The sequence below is a fragment of the Schistocerca americana genome, chromosome 2 (genome assembly GCF_021461395.2).
Source record: "Schistocerca americana isolate TAMUIC-IGC-003095 chromosome 2, iqSchAmer2.1, whole genome shotgun sequence".
NCBI lineage: Eukaryota > Metazoa > Arthropoda > Insecta > Orthoptera > Acrididae > Schistocerca > Schistocerca americana.
Genome location: NC_060120.1, coordinates 706,509,244 through 706,530,362, shown reverse-complemented (window position 1 = coordinate 706,530,362; position 21,119 = coordinate 706,509,244). Strand labels below are relative to the sequence as shown.

Below are 21,119 nucleotides of genomic sequence, written 5' to 3'. Positions count from 1 at the left end.
TGTATGCAGCAAGATGTCCCAATAGACACAACCAATCTTCCATTATTTATCAACCTCGCATGAGGACGTGGCATGAGTCAGGCAAGTGTCATGTACAGCGATTAAGCCAAAAACCCAACTGAAGGACATGGTTCATAACATCGATAAAAAAACAAAAGGTGTTAGAAAGTGCAACAGCCTGATTGACTTAGACATTGCAAATGATGTGATGAATGCAACAACAGACTTAAAAATGGTGATGACAGACTTCCTTAAGAAGATGATGCACGCTAAAGTGATTGTATGCACTATTCCATACAGACATGACATAACAGAATTGAATGACAAAATTGCCCTAACGAACAGCTACATAATGAGCACTGTGTCACGCTATAACCATGCTACTGCAGTGGACATAAATGTCTTCCTCAGATGAAGTGACTACACAAAACATGGGCTTCACTTAGTGTTTAAAGGAAAAGATAAACTTTGCAAAAATTTACAGTATGCATTGTTGGGATGGTCCAACAGACCAGCATTAATAACAGTCAAGCCTAACCTACCCTCTGCAGAAAAACATCTGAGAAGAACTGATGAGTCTATAACAGCAACACAACCAGAAGTAGACAGAGAATCATCAGCAGGTATATTGCTACCTAGGACAGCACGGGAAGCAGCAACAGAATCAAACAACTCAAACAGCACTACTTCTTCATTGACCCTCTCCTATGCAGAAGTGGTTTCTGCACAGAAACATGATGTTGAAGAAGTACCATCAAGAGGAGCAACAGAACCGCTACCACAAAAGAAACCAGAAAGGAAATAAAAGTGGAGTTTTCTGCAATTACTGCAGCAACAGCAGCAATGATTCCAACATCCCAGTCAACAACTTTAACAGCTTCAGCATCAGTAGAAGTTCCAGAAACAGCAGTAGCACCAGCATCGATACTATCAGCACTAATGACTCCAACAGCAGAGGTAATAGCAACAGCAGTGGCACCAAGAACAGCAGCTACAGTTAGTGTCAACTTAAGGCCAAGTTGGCCTGTAACAAAAAAAAAAAGGATTTTTTTCTGTCTCCCCCTAAAAAGGATCAATGTGACAAATTCAGTTAAAGAGCAGTCTCACAGAATGCTATATATAAATCTAGACAATCAATTGTAACTGATGAAACAATAGCAGAATCTCCTCATGGAAATGTATTGACTAATATAAATCATTATTCTGTCCCAAACATCTATTTTCATAATGTGAAGGGATTTAAGAATAAGCTAAATGAGTTAGAACTTTTAACAAGCATCAACAGTGAAATATCAGCTGCACAAATACTATGTGTGACTGAACACTTTATGAAGTCCCTCGAAATAGAATCAGTTGTGTTGCCACAACTCAGAGTAGTGCACCATTTTCCAATGAAAAACTTCAGAGGTGGAGGAAGCTGCATATTTGTAAAATACAGTGTTGCAGCTACTCCACTGGACATATGCAACTCCTACTCTATTCAAAAAGAGATAGAATTGTGTGTGACTGAAATCAAAGATATTAATGTTCATGTAACATCTGTTTATAGATCTCCCTCATGCAGCTTGCACTCCTTTTAAAGATATTTTGCACCAGTATTAGAAAAAGTGATGAAAGGAAAACCATTAAGGGTGATAATCTGATGTGATTTTACCATCAGTTTCCTCACAGAAGGCGATGATCAGTCTGACTTTAAAAAGTTTGTGAACTGTTGGTTCCTTGATATGAAGGGTACAACCCTAATTAGGGTAACTAGTCAAACTGTAAGCGCTCTTGATCAAGTGGTTAGCAACATGGATTGTTCTGTTAGATCTATAATCTGGGATTTTCTGACCATACTGCATTGATTACACAGACAGTCTTTCTGGATTGTAAACATCAATGACAACACAATGCAGAAGTTTCCGTCAAAGCAATGTACTCCATTTTCTGTCCCACTTGCAGAGAGAAAACTGGGAGACCGTATACCCCTCTCAAACAGTAGATGAAAAGTTTGAAACTTTTCTAAACATTTTCTGTTACTATTTCAACTGCCACTTCCCTTTCAAGACAAAAACCATATGTAACAATAGAGCATCCTCCAACTGGATCGCAATAGGTATCATAACATCAGCAAAGAGAAAGAGAGAGCTTTTCTCCTTTAGCAAGGCTAGCCTTGGTAACATTGAACAATTCAAGAAATAATTCCCTGAATACAAAAGAATATTTAGGAATGTGGTGAATGCTGCTAAAAAACTACAAGATGACTTCCTCCTGAAGTCTCTGTACAATAAAAGCAAATGGATATGAGAAATAATCAGTGCAAAAATAGGTAGAAATAGGAAAAGTGTAAATAACATAAAACTTAAAGTAAATTCAACATTAATTACTGACAAGAGGAAGTAGCTCAGGAATTTAACTCATACGTTATTGAAGCCATGGAAAAACTAACAGAGATCTAAAAAGTAATTGCCTCCCTCAGTCAGTCCTCAATTTCTTATCAGCTGCATCGGGAGCAGAGATAGAAAACATAACAAGTAGTAAAATAAGGAAAATATCATCACCAGGAGGAGACATGATCCCCTGCTTCCTTCTTCGCAAATGCTGTAAACTTGTTAGTAAACCACTGTCTCACATAATACATGCTACATTTTCTGGTGCATTATTTCCAAGAAAACTTAAATTGGCAAAAATTAATACCCATACATAAGAAGGACCTAAAGAAGATCCTGGCAACTGACATCCAGTTGCAGTGCTCTCATTATTCAGTAAAATATTTGAGTATGTAGTGGCTGCCAGACTAAACTCACACACTGGACTTGCATTCGGAAGGATGACGGTTCAATCCCACGTCCGGCCATCCTAATTTAGGTTTTCCACAATTTCCCTAAATCACTCCAGGGAAATGACAGGATGGTTCCTTCAAAAGGGCATGGCCGACTTCCTTCCCCATCCTTCCCTAATGCAATGAGACTGATGACCTGGCTGTCTGGTCTCCTCCCCCAAACAACCAACTAAACTGATTTCTTAGAAAAATAACATTCTCTCTCCTGCTCAGCATGGTTTCGAAGAAAATAAAACAACTATTGATGCAATACATGAATTCTCAAGAAATGTCCAGGTTTATGACATGGTGAACCATGACATACTTTTGTAAAAGTTAGATTGATGTCTGACAAGGGGAACTGCTTGTGGCTGGATCAGTAGTTATTTTAAAGACTGAGCACAGTATGTTCATATAAATATAGTAGATCATCCAGGTGTCCTAAATGTTGTGCACTCATTTACACAAATCTTAAAACATGGTGTGCACAGACTCAATTTTAGGCCCTTCATTATTTCTTCTTTATCTAAATGGCCTCCCCTCCACCCTACCCACTAGCAACGGATTTTTGTTCACCGACAATCCTAATATCCTTGTTGTTGTTGTTGTTGTTGTGGTCTTCAGTCCTGAGACTGGTTTGATGCAGCTCTCCGCACTACTCTATCCTATGCAAGCTTCTTCATCTCCCAGTACCAATTGCAACCTACATCCTTCTGAATCTGCTTAGTGTATTCATCTCTTGGTCTCCCTCTACGATTTTTACCCTCCACAATGCCCTCCAATACTAAACTTGTGATCCCTTGATGCCGCAGAAGATGTCCTAGCAACCGATCCCTTCTTGTAGTCAAGTTGAGCCACAAACTTCTCTTCTCCCCAATCCTATTCAATACTTCCTCATTAGTTATGTGATCTACCCATCTAATCTTCAGCATTCTTCTGTAGCAGCACATTTCGAAAGCTTCTATTCTCTTCTTGTCCAAACTATTTATCGTCCATGTTTCACTTCCATACATGGCTACACTCTATACATATACTTTCAGAAGCGACTTCCTGAAACTTAAACCTATACTCGATGTTAACAAATTTCTCTTCTTCAGAAAGGCTTTCCTTGCCATTGCCAGTCTACATTTTATATCCTCTCTACTTCGACCATCATGTCATTTTGCTCCTCAAATAGCAGAACTCCTTTACTACTTTATGTGTCTCATTTCCTAATCTAATTCCCTCAGCATCACCCAACTTAATTCAACTACATTCCATTATCCTCGTTTTGCTTTTGTTGATGTTCATCATATATCCTCCTTTCAAGACACTATCCATTCTGTTCAACTGCTCTTCCAAGTCCTTTGCTGTCTCTGGCAGAATTACAATGTCATCGGCGAACCTTAAAGTTTTTATTTCTTCTCCATGGATTTTAATACTTACTCCGAATTTTTCTTTTGTTTCTTTTACTGCTTGCTCAATATACAGATTGAGCAACATTGGGGAGAGGCTACAACCCTGTCTCACTCCCTTCCCAACCACTGCTTCCCCTTGATGTCCCTCGACTCTTATAACTGCCATCTGGTTTTTGTACAAATTGTAAATAGCTTTCCGCTCCCTGTATTTTACCCCTGACACCTTCAGAATTTCAAAGAGAGTATTCCAGTCAACATTGTCAAAAGCTTTCTCTAAGTCTACAAATGCTAGGAACGTAGGTTTGCCTTTCCTTAATCTAGCTTCTAAGATAAGTTGTAGGGGCAGTATTGCCTCACGTGTTCCAATATTTCTATGGAATCCAAACTGATCTTCCCCGAGGTTGGCTTCTACTAGTTTTTCCATTCGTCTGTAAGGAATTCGTGTTAGAATTTTGTAGCCGTGACTTATTAAACTGATAGTTCGGTAATTTTCACATCTGTCAACACTTGCTTTCTTTGGGATTGGAATTATTATATTCTTCTTGAAGTCTGAGGGAACTTTGCCTGTTTCATACATCTTGCTCATCACATGGTAGAGTTTTGTCAGGACTGGCTCTCCCAAGGCTGTCAGTAGTTCTAATGGAATGTTGTCTACTCCCGGGGCCTTGTTTCGACTCAGGTCTTTCAGTGCTCTGTCAAACTCTTCACGCAGTATCATATCTCCCACATCTACATCCTCTTCCATTTCTATAATATTGTCCTCAAGTACATCGCCCTTGTGTAGACCCTCTATTTACTCCTTCCACCTTTCTGATTTCCCTTCTTTGCTTAGAACTGGGTTTCCATCTGAGTTCTTGATATTCATACAAGTGGCTCTCTTTTCTTCAAAGGTCTCTTTAATTTTCCTGTAGGCAGTATCTATCTTACCCTTAGTGAGATAAGCCTCTACATCCTTACATTTGTCCTCTAGCCATCCCTGCTTAGCCATTTTGCACTTCCTGTCAATCTCATTTTTGAGACATTTGTATTCCTTTTTGCCTGCTTCATTTACTGCATTTTTATATTTTCTCCTTTCATCAATTAAATTCAATATATCTTCTGTTACCCAAGGATTTCTACTAGCCCTCGTCTTTTTACCTACTTGATCCTCTACTGCCTTCACCACTTCATCCCTCAAAGCTACCCATTCTTCTTCTACTGTATTTCTTTCCCCCATTCTTGTCAATTGTTCCCTTATGCTCTCCCTGAAACTCTGTACAACCTCTGGTTTAGTCAGTTTATGCAGGTCCCATCTCCTTAAATTCCCACCTTTTTGCAGTTTCTTCAGTTTTAATCTACAGTTCATAACCAATAGATTGTGGTCAGAGTCCGCATCTGCCCCTGGAAATGTCTTACAATTTAAAACCTGGTTCCTAAATCTCTGTCTTACCATTATATAATCTATCTGAAACCTGTCAATATCTGGCCGGCCGCGGTGGTCTCGCGGTTAAGGCGCTCAGTCCGTAACCGCGCGACTGCTACGGTCGCAGGTTCGAATCCTGCCTCGGGCATGGATGTGTGTGATGTCCTTAGGTTAGTTAGGTTTAAGTAGTTCTAAGTTCTAGGGGACTGATGACCACAGAAGTTAAGTCCCATAGTGCTCAGAGCCATTTGAACCATTTTTTTTGTCAGTATCTCCAGGCTTCTTCCATGTATACAGTCTTCTTTTATGATTCTTGAACCAAGTGTTAGCTATGATTAGGTTGAGCTCTGTGCAAAATTCTACCAGGCAGCTTCCTCTTTCATTGCTTACCCCCAATCCATATTCACCTACTACGTTTCCTTCTCTCCTTTTTCCTACTGACAAATTCCAGTCCCCCATGACTATTAAATTTTCATCTCCCTTCACTATCTGAATAATTTCTTTTATTTCATCGTACATTTTTTCAATTTTTTCGTCATCTGCAGAGCTAGTTGGCATATAAACTTGTACTACTGTGGTAGGCGTGGGCTTCGTATCTATCATGGCCACAATAATGCATTCACTATGCTGTTTGTAGTAGCTTACCCACATTCCTATTTTCCTATTCATTATTAAACCTACTCCTGCATTACCCCTATTTGATCTTGTGTTTATAACCCTGTAGTCACCTGACCAGAAGTCTTGTTCCTCCTGCCACCGAACTTCACTAGTTCCCACTATATCTAACTTTAACCTATCCATGTCCCTTTTTAAATTTTCTAACCTACCTGCCCAATTAAGGGATCTGACATTCTACGCTCCGATCCGTAAAACGCCAGTTTTCTTTCTCCTGATAACGACATCCTCTCGAGTAGTCCCCACCCGGAGATCTGAATGGGGGACTATTTTACCTCCGGAATATTTTACCCAAGAGGATGCCATCATCATTTAACCATACAGTAAAGCTGCATGCCCTCGGGAAAAATTGCGGCCATAGTTCCCCCTTGCTTTCAGCCCTTTGCAGTACCAGCACAGCAAGGCCGTTTTGGTTAGTGTTACAAGGCCAGATCAGTCAATCATCCAGACTGTTGCCCCTGCAACTACTGAAAAGGCTGCTGCCCCTCTTCAGGAACCACACATCTGTCTGGTCTCTCAACAGATACCCCTCTGTTGTGGTGGCACCTATGGTATGGCTATCTGTATCGCTGAGGCACGCAAGCCTCCCCACCAATGGTAAGGTCCATGGTTCATGGGGGCCTAATATCCTTTTCTCAGCTGAATCTCATCAGTCAGCAATCAACAGAAATTTAGCTCAAATAGACTAATGGCTAGCATGAAACAGAGTGCTCCTCAATACAAAAAAAGACAATGTGCCTAGCCTTTAATACCATTCAAAACAGAACTCCCCATGTTCCAACAGTAACATTAAGTGACAGCAATACTGAATTTGCCAGTGAGACAAAATTCTTAGGGATCCACATCATGGACACACTTACATGGAAAAACCACATTGTTGTGATTAGTTATGGGCTAAGCAAAGTCTGTTTTATGCTCCACTCAGTGAGGGATGAGCTAAATACCTGAACATTGACTTGCATGTCTCAAGCTCTTTTCCATTCAGTACTAAATTATGGAATTATTTTTTGGGGTCATAGTGCCAAGTCAGTGAAATTATTCAAACTCCAAAACAAAAATAAAAAAAAGCAGTTAGAACAGTCCTGTACAAGCATCAAAGACAACCATGTAAACCATCTTTGAAAAATTAAACAAACAGCCTCTTCCTAGTCAATACATTTTAGGACAACTCTGCTTTATTAAACAAAACATCAGTGGACTAGACTGGAACCTGGATAATCACCACCATGATACAAAGTTGAAGAGTTTGTTAAGGTTAGTTCCCCATTCAACTAAACTGTTTAGTGGCAGTAATAAGTATATAGGAATCAAACTTTATAACCATCTTCCTGCAGAAATAGAAATTATTCAGAAACCAACTAAATTTAAAAAAACATTAAGGGCACTGTTGACAAAGCATTGCTTCTGCAGTGTACACACACACACACACACACACACTTCTGAGTACTGAATGATCGAGTAAGAATATATGTGTAATATATATTTTGTGTTATGTATACTATATGTAACAATGTTGTATGTACATGTGTTTTTCATCATCTGCTTGACTTAACCCATATCATGCTGTACATTGAATGACTGAGTAGATCAATAAAGATACAATAAAATACAATGCATTCTTCATCGACATACGTTTCACCACAACTACATCCCTGTCCATCAACAGCTGCATGGAAATGATTATGAGAATCGTTTTAAGTTTTGTACATGGACATTAAGACTGGATACTCCAGATGAATCATGTATCTTGTTTAGAGATGAAGCCACATTTACCAATAATGAGCAGGTAAACCACCAAAACATGCACTATTGGTCTGTTGACAGTCCCTATTGGCTTCTGGAACATCAGCATCTACAGAGTGTAAATGTGTGGTGTGGGATACTGAACCATCAGTTCATTGGCCTGTTTTTCATAGTTGTAATACAGAATGTGCACAATTATTGCAGTCTCCTAATAGATCATCTTCCATGGATGCTAGAAGACATTCCTCTGCTGACGAGGAGGAACCTGTGGTACCAACATGATGACTGTCCGTCCCACTGAGCAGAAAGTACTACAGCATGACTTCATGAATCATTTCCAAATCATTGAACTGGATGCAGAGGACCTGTACCTTGGCCAGCCATTCCCTGGATTTGAAGCCTGCTGACTTTTTCTTATGGGGAAAGCTGGAAGACACTGTCTACAAGACCATAGCAGCTACACGAGATGATATGCAGTGATGTATTACTGGAACCTTCTTGGACATCTCCACTGAAATGCTAGCATGTTTGCAGCTGTCATTCGATACCAGAGGTGGTGGTGGGGTCTTTTTGAACACAACCCGTGATAGTTTCTTGTTACTGGTCATTCTTGTTACTGGTCAGAATCTGCATAAGTGGTGTATGCACTTGTGTTTTTCTGTAGTGTGTGATACCACAGTTATTGTACAAGTGTCAGTGTGGGAACTTTTCAGAATATGACATCTTGTAAATGACTTGCACTAGAATCCTGCAACAAACACTGACACTTTAATTTACCCTACTTTTAGTTAGCTTATATCAATAGGCATTGTCACATATAAAAATGTGTATGTTTGCACAAAAAATACACTTTCTAAGTATTATTACACTCTGTTGATTGGCTAATAATATGAGCTCTTGACTACAAATCCATTGTGTGAAAACCGCACATCAATAGCACATTCCATATACATATGACGAGCAGATAACACTGTCCTCACAATTTCTAAATCACATGTATGGGGAAAATGTTTTGCCCTACTGATAAGAAAACCTGTGCTGCCACTGGTTGACCCCAAGATGTTTACCATCTTAATATATAAGCAAGAACTAAATGAAACTAGGATAATCTGGATATAGCTTGTCTTTTACAGTAAAACTCATCTGTTGGGTTTTGTTCTCATTCAGCAGGAATCCATTTACTCTGAACCAAGTAGATGCTTAAGTGATTGTATTTGTTGAAGAGAAGTTGCGTTGTCTGTGTATACTGCTGTATAGGATCTAATTAATGATGACATTTTGTTAATAACTATTCAGAAGAGGAAAGGACCTGTAACAGATCCCTGTAGTATATGTACCTTAACTTGTACTACACAATTCCTGTTGATAACAAGGAGCACAAGTTCAGATGGGACAAGAATGGTGGGGCTGAGCCCCATCAAACAATCCATCCTGGCATGTACTTTATGTAATGAAACCACAGAAAATCTAAATGCAAATGGCTGGACAGGAATTTAAACCATGCCCTTCCCAAATGTGGAGCCAGTGTCTTAATCATCATGCCAACTTGCTCAGATGTGTACGTTAAAGAAGTAGTGATGCCATTATCCTCTGTAACTAATGATAAGCCACAAAAAAGTTTCACAGCTATTCAGTTCATGGCAGCATACAAATGGATCACATTAACATTGAAATCATACAAAATTAATATCTAATGACAATGAACAAGCATTAATTTCATGATTTTAATGAATTCTCATTTTGATTAAAAAATACAACCAGGAAAAGAACAACAAGGAAAAAAGATTTACTGTAATTTAAAATGTAAAATGTATTGAAATAATTAACTTTATATATTGTTTTTATTTAAATTATCCTGTGTCTAGGCCATAAAGCAGAATCAGTATGTGGGACATGAGAATTAATTTTCCATTGTAATGAACAGCACTGGTGAATTTCACATCATTTGTAACACATCCAAGAACAACTAATAAGAGATAAATAAAAATCAGAAACATTTGAGTCACTGGACATAGGTTCCATAACTTACTTAAATCACAAAAATATGACAAAAACTGAGAATACTTACTGTGGTTGCCAGTATTATTCCCACACAGGACTGGAATGATGCTGTTTCTGTTCTGACCACTGACTGTGAACTGATCCACAGTACATGTCCCATTTCTAGGTGCTTCTAACTACAACACAAAGTGAAATATTGTACTGCAAAAACTAGTAACTTCCTTTATTCATATCTGTAATTGTGGTATTCCATTATTTCTTCTCCTTTTGGAGTTGAATATTATTTTAATATAATAAATAGTAAGTTGTTTTACAGAAGAGCTTCAGATACATAGAGCTGTTTGTGAAAACTGCAGCATGTGCTATGGTTGACGAACTTTTGCTTACAAGGTGGATGCATGGGACTGATGTCTCTAAATTGGGCAGTGGGAAAATATTTTAGGATCAGACTATTTGCAGTCATAAATCACTTCATTAGTATAACAAATCAGACCAATTCACAGCATATCCACTACCATGATGATATTCCTCATTCTATGCTTGCCGTACCTAATTCTATAGTGACTTCAGTTCATAGGCATGGATCCCCCCCCCCCCCCCCCCCCAATAAGTAAGTAAATGCATTTTACCAACCACTGATATAAACAAATTATTATGAGTTTATTAAAACATTTCATGAATTTTACTACCATTAAAATCCTAGGCACCTGCAGCATGTTGAACTGTGGGTGTGATTGTGAGTTACATATGAGGTGAGAATCGGGGCGGAGGGGGGGAGGGGGAAGGGGGGAGTGCAGTAAAAGAAAGTGACAGTAACTCCACCCAGAACTGAACACTGGATCCACACCAGTCAATTGCTCCCAGTGCTGACAATAAGGGAATAATTGTTGGGTTTACAGTCAAGTCTCTGTGTCTAATAGCAAAAGTAATTTAGCAAGTGCCCATGTTAACATCATTAGGTATGCTGATGAAGAAAAAAGCAAACAATTCATCAGGACTTCTAATGATGGCAAAAATGTCACTTGCTGAAATATAATTCTTGTTGGACATTCTGGTCATTTTGATACCAAGAGGACATTACAACTAAACAAATGTGGAACATTCTTATCCTGCTGAATATAGTTAGAAAAATGGAGACTTAGAAAACATGATTTTTTTTGCTGGAATCCTGCTTGCAGTAGCCATAGTTGTGCTTAGTGGATGCTTCTGATTTCACATTTGTTGTAGAAACTCTGCTTCCAATAGTAATTAACTAGTTGTGCTTAATGATATTTCTGGTATCACATTAGGTGCTATCTGAGACTATAAACATTTGCACAAATTTATCCAGAGGGGGCAACACACTAAATTTTCATTTTTTATATAAGTGAAGTGGTCAATTTTTGATATGTCCACAAAAACTACATTTCAAAGGTGCCATGAAACATTACTATATCCAAGCAAACTTACAGTTATCCACTCTCTTCTAGAAGTGTAGAGATTTCTACAATGAATAAAAACTCTGTACTCCAGATTCCCACTCTCATGGATGCCTATGAAACATAATTACATACAACTGTCAGATTTAGAGTATGGAATAGCTATCAGAGTGTGAAATATGAGTTTTCCTGCAGCATAACTATCATACACAGAGAAGGTTAACACACTGTAGTTACAGAATATCACAAACAATTTGTGAAATACATCCTTTATCAAAGTGTCATACACCACATAGTCACAACAGTGAGCAACAATAATCACAGAACTCATATCTGCATTAATATGATGATTATGTTGGACAAGGTACAAAAATGGTTGTGGTGTTTTGGTTTCTATACATTCTTCTGTAAGCCATTATGTTTAACATATATCTGGCCACTTATCACACCTATGCATTTAAAAAAGATATTTTGTTTTTTAATTGATATTTTTATTATTTTTGGTGAAGCAAATTGTTATTAATTTTACATTTACCACTGTTACAAAAATTCTGTTTTCTTCTCAAATTAACATAGTTACAGAACAGAATTAGAATGGTTGTAGCTCTAGAGAGCAGAAATTTAAATGGTTAAAAACACATTGACCATAAAAAGAACTATCCACTTCTTTTGTCAATACAGTGAACACTAAAATATAAACAAATTAATTCTGTTAAATGAAAGGGAATAAAAACAACCAAAAGGGCCATTGTGCTGAATGAAGAACTAAGAATTTTCTGTGTATACAGCTCTTCTAAGTGGTCATATTGCAACATTTCTGAAAAATCTAGCAAAAATAATCACTGAAATTTAAAATAAAAAGTGTAATCTGTGGAGTCTACAACAAAGACACAGATAAAGAATCAAAACAAAAACAAGAATTAAAAGAAACCTTATTACAGTGTGATATTAAAATAGTAATAAATTCAACTACAAGAGGGGCTGATCGAAGCCAGACCATCACTGACAACATTATCAACAATACTGAAAAAGTGAATGTGAAACAAAGCTCTGCAAACAGTGACTTCTGATCATCACAGGTTAATGTGCTATATCAACAAAAATAGGAGCTCTAAAACAAAAACAGAGAAACAAGAAAGAGAAGACAGGATTATGAATATCCAGAAAATGAACATTTTTAAAATAACTCTAAAGAGATAAGGTTGAACTGAAACAATGCAAGCACAAGACACAAATGAGAAGTATGATGCATTTCTTTATACTCTACTGCACCATTTTCATGAAGTCTTCCCCAAATGATCTGTCAGAAAAAGTTGGGTCACTGTATGCAATGAATTGCCAAAGAAATAACCAAACTCCCGACTAGACTGGAGGATCTCAAACAAACACGGAATATAGAGACACATAAACAACACTGAAAAAAGGATAGGCAATTAATAAGCAAAGCAATAGTCATTTCAATAAAACAGCCATAACAAATTCAAATCATAAAAGTAAAATGACATGGGACATAATGAACACTGAAAAATATAATAAAAAGAGTGTAAATAACAGAAATATGATTAACTCTATGAAAATTGACAGCACCACAGTTACAAATGAAACAAAAATTTTTAATATACTCAACAAAAAATTCTTAGATGCTACCCAAAATTTAAGTTGTGAAAGAAATCATCAGGGACTGGAGGATCCTAGAACATTTGGACAGCCACACCCTTGTTGTTTGTGGAACCATTAAGATAACAGGAACTCATAAAAACAGTTCAGAAATTGAAACCCAAGAAGTCTGCAGGAGAAGATTAAATATCAAATTATTTAATAAAGCATGGCATGTGAATGAAGAAACAAGTGAATGACTTTTGCATGCAACAAACTGTTCATTAGGAGAAGATGTACTCAAAAAATTAAAAGTAAGTGAAGTAGTAACAATATACAAGAAACATGACAACCATGACCCAAATAATGTCAAACCAGTATCTTTAATATCTGGTTTCCCAAAAATACACAGTAGATGAATTACATTGCTAGAGAAACGTAGTATGGTATGCTGATTCCAACAAATGTGGTTTCCAAAAACGGAAAACTACACAAAGAGCCATCTTCATCCTGATAGAATCTGCTATAGATCTATTAAAATTCAGCTTTTGACGCAATCACCCTTACAGCAACAACTGAAAAAATTGTGTACATGGATATGAGTTGCAGTGGTTAAAACCACAGAAAACAGTTTGTGACTGGGACTCTTGATGCAGATCTGAAATGAGGGCTATTAAACATGTTACACTTCAAGGGTCTGTACTTCATTCAGTATTAATGTTGGTGACAAAGAACAAAAAATATAGTATGCTGATGACATGACACTAATATTAAAAAGAATTTGTAAACACTGAAAGACACATGTTTATTTGAACAAAAAATATAGTTCAGGTATTGGTACAGAATGACTGTGGGTTTTTATCTCCTTATACTTTGGAGGTAAGAGAACTGACTCAGCTATAAGAAACACACTAACTTTATTGATGAATAAATTGTGTACATGAGAACACAAGTGTACTAGTACAGACTAACATCAAAAGATCTTAGTGTTCATCACCACAGAGGGTTGGCAGACTATCGATAGTCACCATATCACCACATAGTCCCCTGTCCCACCCTCACCCTGGCAGTGCAGAGCTTGAGGAGGACACTCAGTGCCAGTGTTAGGTCCTGTAGGGTGGAGCGCTGGTCAGGTGGCATCAGAAGAGACAGTTGGCAATATTCCATAGCCAGCCATGTCATGGCAGCTCCCCAAGGGAGACAACTAGCACGTGTCTACTCGCTCATCGCAAATTTGTGTACACCAGCACCGTGTCCTCACACCCTGGTGCAAGTGTTCATACATAGTGATGTGGCACACTGTGAATGTGTAGTGCTGTGTGACAACAACAATTGTGCATCTCTTCAACCACCATACCCTTGTCCGCATAGATTCCTTAGCCATGGGAATGTTCATAAGCAGCAAAGAGTAAGGACTCAGTCTGGCGTACCTGGTTGGTGGTAAAGGTCATGCAGAGATGGAAGTGCATCGACAGAATCTGCTGTGATCCCCGAAAGAGGTATGGCCTCAACCTATCTCATCACCCAATCAACGGCTGGAAGGAAATATCTCAATTCATTGGAAGGGGTTAGGGGGCCCACAATGTTGAGGTGCACATGATGGAAGCACCTCTTTGGTATTTTGAATATGGCTTACTCTGTTAGTGTGGCATGCATGCACATGTCCAAGAGTGGCAGTCATTCTTGATGCCAGGCCAAACAAAACACTCTGTGTTGTAGCCATGATGCCTGGGTGCACGAAAACATGGATAGCCTAGAAAACCATCTGTTGTAGAGGAGCCAAGTAAAGGCAGTGGAGGTTATCAGTCGAAATGTCTCACAGTATTGTATGAAAGGAACCAGGAAGACACCAGAGCACCAAGGTCAGTGCTGAGTTAGAATCTTGTTGCAGGTTTGGAATTTCAGTATTGTCCACTTGCAGGTGAGCTAGTTGATCCATGTTGAAAGTAATGGAGTTCACTAGTGACAAGTAGTCAGCTACCACATTGTCCACCTCCCAGATCTCTGTCAAATATCAGTAGTGCTATTGCTAATAGGGCCCAAGTATCAAAATCTCCATGGGGGAGGTCCTGTGTGGGGCTGCAAATAGTGTCCACAAGAGGCTTATGGTCAATAACAATCATGACCTCATGTTCTTCAATGTTCTTGTGGAAGTATTGCACAACTTTGTGAACTCCAAGAAGTTCATGGTGAAATACTGACCATCTGCATTGAGGAGCAGTGAGTTTCCACAAGAACCTGAGGGGGTTGTGTAATATAGCCAGTGTGTTGTTGTAGGAGTACACCAACCAACATGTGACTCGTATCTGCTGTGATGGAGATATGTATGTCAAGCAGCAGATGCATGAGCGTGACGTCGTTCGGAAGCACAGTCTTAACTGCGATTGACACTGGATCACTTCATCCAACCACAGTATCTTACATGCCCCAGACGATTTTTTTCTTGAACAAAGGGGGACGTGAAGAGAGGTGGCATGTGGCCAGTGTCTCCGAAAAAAGTTCACCATTCCCAGAAATTGGCAAAAATTACAGTAGGTTATAGGTAATTGGAGGTCATGGGTAAGCGTGATGCAATTAGACATCAGACAGGAAATGTCAGCATTGATAGTGTGACCAAGGAGGATAGCACTCATGTGGCTCGATTGTGACTTTTCATATTTAATTGCCACACCATTATTGGTGACTCCAGTTGTAACTTGAGCTACGAGTTTTACATGTTCCTCAGTTGAGGGGGAATAGAGTAGGATATTGTCAAAGTAGGTGTAACAATAAGGTAAGTTAAACAAAGCAGAGTCAAGGAACCTTTGCCAAGTTTGAGCTATTTTCTTGAGATGATAAGGCACAAAGTAGTACTGGAATAAGCCAAATGGTGTAGTTATGCTGTTTTAGGAATGTTATATTTGCACATAGGGATCTGATGGCATGCCTTGTGACAATCTATAACATAAACACTAACAATCTATTAAGTAGTTGGACAAAGTCTTAAATGTGGGGAATGGGATAATTCTCCATGGTGGCACAGGCACTGAGTTTCCGACAATCACCACACAACAGGAATGAACCATCCTTCTTTGGGATGAGATGTATGGGGAAAGACCAGTTAGTCTCTGAAGGGCATACAGTGCTCACATTTAAAGTTTCATTCACAGCTGCTTTTGCTTGGCACAGTTTCTTAGGAGTGAGGCCCTCTAGTGCAGAGGAGAACCCTCTGTAGTTGTTGTCCTACGGGAAGTACTGTTCATAATCACACCTAGGTGTACCTTAGCTTGTGGACGTGGAGACCTCGATGAGGGCAAGGCTTCTGTGGTGGGCATAAATCAGCCACAAACTGATGAGGTGGCTGACAGTGCACCAGTTTGTCCAACGCGTTGTTGATGGGCTGTTTAAGTTTCGAATTGTGTGTCTGCTGGGTATTCTGGAGTGTTGGGTAGTAAGCCCGAGCAGAGTGAGCAATCAGGAGAGAGGCTAGTGGTGGATCACTTTTCACCAAAGAAGAAGGGGTCTAAGGCTGAAGGAGCCTGCTATACATGTGTCCATCAAATGGTGTACCAATTATGCTGAATGTAGGTCTGGAGAGAGAACAAAATTCCTAAGAAAGTCAATCATGAGGACTGGGCTGTCCATATCAGCTACACAAAAAGTGCAGGGAAACTGTAAATCCAGCATAAGTTGAATCTGAAATTCAACTGTGTCATAGACATTGACATGGGAACTACTGGTGGTGTGAAGGATGAGTTTTGCCAGAATATGCACAGGGACACAAGAGGGACAAATGTCCCTGGAATCGGTCCCAATGTCTATGAGGAAATGAAACTTATTAGTGTAATCTTAGATGTAAAATCTTCGGCTAAGAGAGACCATAATGTCTGATGGCTGTCGAGGGTAAATTGTGCCATGCACAGGGAAGCTGACAGTTTCTTGCCACGTCATTGAAGGTGACGTGAGACCAACAGGGTGGGGAGTTAGGCAATTGTTATCCACATCATCTCTTGTGCTTTGCTGGAGATGTGCCATGTGATCGGGTCAGGGATGGCCAGACAACATCAGAGGAGGTGGAACTGGCATAGTTAGCACTAGTTACCAGCCACCAGGTGCAACAGGGTGTTCTGTTGAGTTGTGTGAGTTCTCACACAACCTCTGCCAGCAGAGGGCATCAGACAAGGAGTGTGGATGTAAACACTGTTGCCAACCTTTTCATCAGGCAAAAGGCTTGTGGCTGAAAGTATCTACCAGTGACAGATGATTCTATGTCTGATCTAACAGCCAGAGTTTATCCTGTAAAGAGTCCACTGAGTGTGAGAGCAGCTGAAGTTTAGATGATGTGATAAGTGAGCAAGACATAATGTCCAAAGGGCGATGTGTGCCATGACCTCGGGGCCGATCTATGCCTGGAGGTGTCACCACAGCTGTGAAGAGCTATCTGTTGCTGAGCTGCTTTTCGTTGGATGATATGATGAACTGCCTGTCAGTGGGATGCAATAACCATTCAATGATAATCAGCTTCACAGTAGCATACTTGGTTTGTGCAGAAGAGCTCAAAATCAGGTCACTAATGAGGTCAGTATGGTCATGAAGATCACTGACCAACCGTATGAATTGAGTATCATCATTTAGCATATTAGCCACCAGGGCAAGCCACATGTTCGGATTTTCTATCTGGGGCTGTGGTAACTTGGAGAATCTGCTTATTGGGACATGCTGCATAGAAGTTGGTTAGTGCAGTGAATCACAGAAAAGCAGTAGCAATGTAGCTTGCTGTGATGGTATCTACAGCAGTGGACATGACATCATGCGAAGAAGGAGGTCGCTGAGGTGTGTTGACCGAGGCCTTCATGGGCAAGCCGGTGAAGCCTTCGCGAAATGTGCTACACAGCACAGCATGCGTGGAAGTGAAACTGACTGATGCAGATGGGACAACCATAGGGGAGGTGCAGTCACAGTTATGTTAGGAACATGTGAGCTGATATCAAAAGACTGTACATGAGCACACAAACTGGTACTTGCACCATTGACTGCATCTGTCCTTCACAATTGACATCCAGTGTGTAGGCAGGGAGTGTGCACTCAAATGTATTCCAAGATAATTGATCCATTGTCTACATAGGCTTGGCACTGAATCCTGGTAAGTAGTTAGTTGTGTATGAAAAAGCATCCAGGATCACCATAGTAGATATTGATCACTATACTCTTTGGAGGTAAGAGAAGATATCAAATTATAAGAAACCATGTGAAGATTACTGTCTAAATAAACTGCATACATGACAGAAGAAGTGTACATAATAACAGTGTAGCAAAGACTAAAGTCAGGAGATTTTAGCTTTCAACATCTTAGTGGCTTAGTGGACTATTGATAGTCACAGCAACTGAAATAGTCAGCAACTCTGAAAACACCAATGTTCCCCTTATTTATGAATATAAAATAGAGACATCACATAGATGTATTCATAGATGAAAAAAGACTGGGAACTGCCTTTGACAATAAGCTGCAATTGAGGTAACTTATAAACAATATCTGGTGTAAAGTTTTTTTATTTTTATTTTTTATTTATTGTTCCATGGGACCAAATTAAGGAGAAGTCTCCATGGTCACAGAACGAGTCAATACATGAAATTATAACACAATATTAGAAAAAGATAAAATGAAATTAAAAAAAAATATTCAGGTGACAAGTTGTAAGTTTAAATAAAGAAAATCAACAATGTAACACTGGAATTCACTTAATTTTTTAGCTCTTCCAGGAGCTCCTCAACAGAATAGAAGGAGTGAGCCATGAGGAAACTCTTTAGTTTGGACTTAAAAGCGTTTGGGCTACTGCTAAGATTTTTGAGTTCTTGTGGCAGCTTATTGAAAATGGATGCAGCAGAATAGTGCACTCCTTTCTGCACAAGAGACAAGGAAGTGCATTCCACATGCAGATTTGATTTCTGCCTAGTATTAACTGAGTGAAAGCTGCTAACTCTTGGGAATAAGTTAATATTGCTAACAACAAACGACATTAAAGAAAATATTTACTGTGAGGGCAATGTCAGAATTCCCAGACTATTGAATAGGGGTCGACAAGAGGTTCTCGAACTTACACCACATATAGCTTGAACAGCCCGTTTTTGAGCCAAAAATACCCTTTCTGAATCAGAACAATTACCCCAAAAAATAGTAGCATACAACATAAGCGTATGAAAATATGCGAAGTAGACTACTTTTCATGTTGAAGTGTCACTTATTTCAGATACTGTTCTAATGGTAAATAAAGCTGCATTTAGTTTCTGAACAAGATCCTGGACATGGGCTTTCCACAACAGCTTACTATCTATCCAAACGCCTAGGAACTTGAACTGTTCCATCTCGCTTATAATATGCCCATTAAGCACTTTAATATTAATTATGAAACAGTTTGCACATTATGCCATAAACAGTGTATCATGCTTGTTTGGAACCATACTTGCAGTATGAAATTACTGTTTGAGCAATAGCACAAAAAAAACTTTCTATTGCCAAAAGTTTATTCGCACCATCCTGAATAAATAAATGTAAATGTCGCATGACTAGTTCCTCCCGTCGGGTAGACTGTTCACTGGGTGCAAGTCTTTCGATTTGACGCCACTTCGGCGAATTGCGTGTCGATGGGGATGAGATGATGATGATTAGGGCAACACAACACCCAGTCCCTGAGCGGAGAAAATCTCCGACCCAGCCAGGAATCGAACCCGGGCCGTTAGGATTGACATTCTGTCGCGCTGACCACTCAGCTACCGGGGGCGGACATTCTGGATTAAAAAAAGACTTAAACTGAACTGCCTTTCACAGTCTAAAAAAATTGATATTTCCATACATGTACATATGCAGAACCATAATTTCATTAATCAAAGGCAATACGAAAAATGTAAATGTTCATTTACATTAAACAAGAAATAAAGGCCAACTAGAAAGTATACCACATGGACTGAGAACTGCTGAAGGAGATCCTAGATATTTAGGTGCACATCTGTAAAGTGTCTTCCTAAGAGTCTACAGGACAGTATGCATGAAAAGATATTCCAGAAACTTTGGATTATTTGATGGAAAAGAATTTTTTAGTGTAGAGAAGTATGTGTAATAAATGAGGATTACTGGTACCTTGTGGCCTCTTAGGTTATCCACATAAATAATTGCATGTAGCTTTAGAATATACAAAATTAGCTTTTTATTCTTCATAAATGCAAGCAAGAATATTTAATAAAAGAAATTCAAACTTACACCACTGAACATAAATGATTACAGCAAAGATAACAAAAATAATATCTTGATATTATCATGATGCTCAAATACAGCAAAAAATGTATCACTAGCACACAACCCCCCCCCCCCCTCACCCACCCACACCCCACCCTGCTCAGTGCAGGGAAGCTGGAAAGCCATTATACTTTTTGATTTGTTATCCGGCTCTTGTGTAGGTCAGATGTTGTAGTGTCAGCGTTGCTGTTGGCTGTGGTGCCCATAAGCCATGTGGCAGAATTTGCAGAGACTGGACTGGTCGTGGTGTGAAGTTTTGGCTAGGTATCCAGGACTGCTGAGGGTAAAAACCATGCCAGTTTGACATGTTTGATGGATACTTTCAAGGGTGTGCTATTCTGTAGGATGTCCATGGCGTGAACCCCTCTGCTCAAAGCTAGGGAAGGGTGGCTGTAGTGGCAATCTGACTGAGTACATTTGCAGCATCTTATGTGAACAGCAGCACAGGTCTTTGTGCACAAACATCTGTTCATTGCCATAGTGGGAAGTTGGCAGGTAGCTGACGTGCAGATGTTGATGCCATCATGTTTAATTGCTCCACTAACTGTGAAAGTTCCCCCATGACAAGTAGTGGTGCTGCCACTAAGTAGTCCACTGGAATGTGTAGAGGCTCACTGTAAGTCATTTCTGCCACAGATGCACCAATATCAAATTTGTACATTGTTCAGAAGCCTAAGAGGACTGAGGGAAGTCCCACTGTCCACTTTTCTTGGTGATGCATTAATGGTACCTTTAAGGTTCTGTAGTGCCATTCTACCATACCACTATTAGAGGTTGAGAGATTGTAGCTAGTTGTGTGGTGTCACTGAAAGCT

At 39.3% G+C, this 21,119-nt stretch overlaps 1 protein-coding gene across 1 annotated transcript in view; it reads right to left on the bottom strand.

Moving 5' to 3' along the window:
* The window catches only part of LOC124594365, a 112,666-nt gene that overhangs the window by 52,936 nt on the left and 38,611 nt on the right, over positions 1-21,119 (bottom strand). The window contains exon 4 of the mRNA XM_047132733.1: positions 10,089-10,197. Coding sequence (XP_046988689.1) covers positions 10,089-10,197 — 109 coding nt within the window. The remainder of the gene's footprint in view (positions 1-10,088; positions 10,198-21,119) is intronic.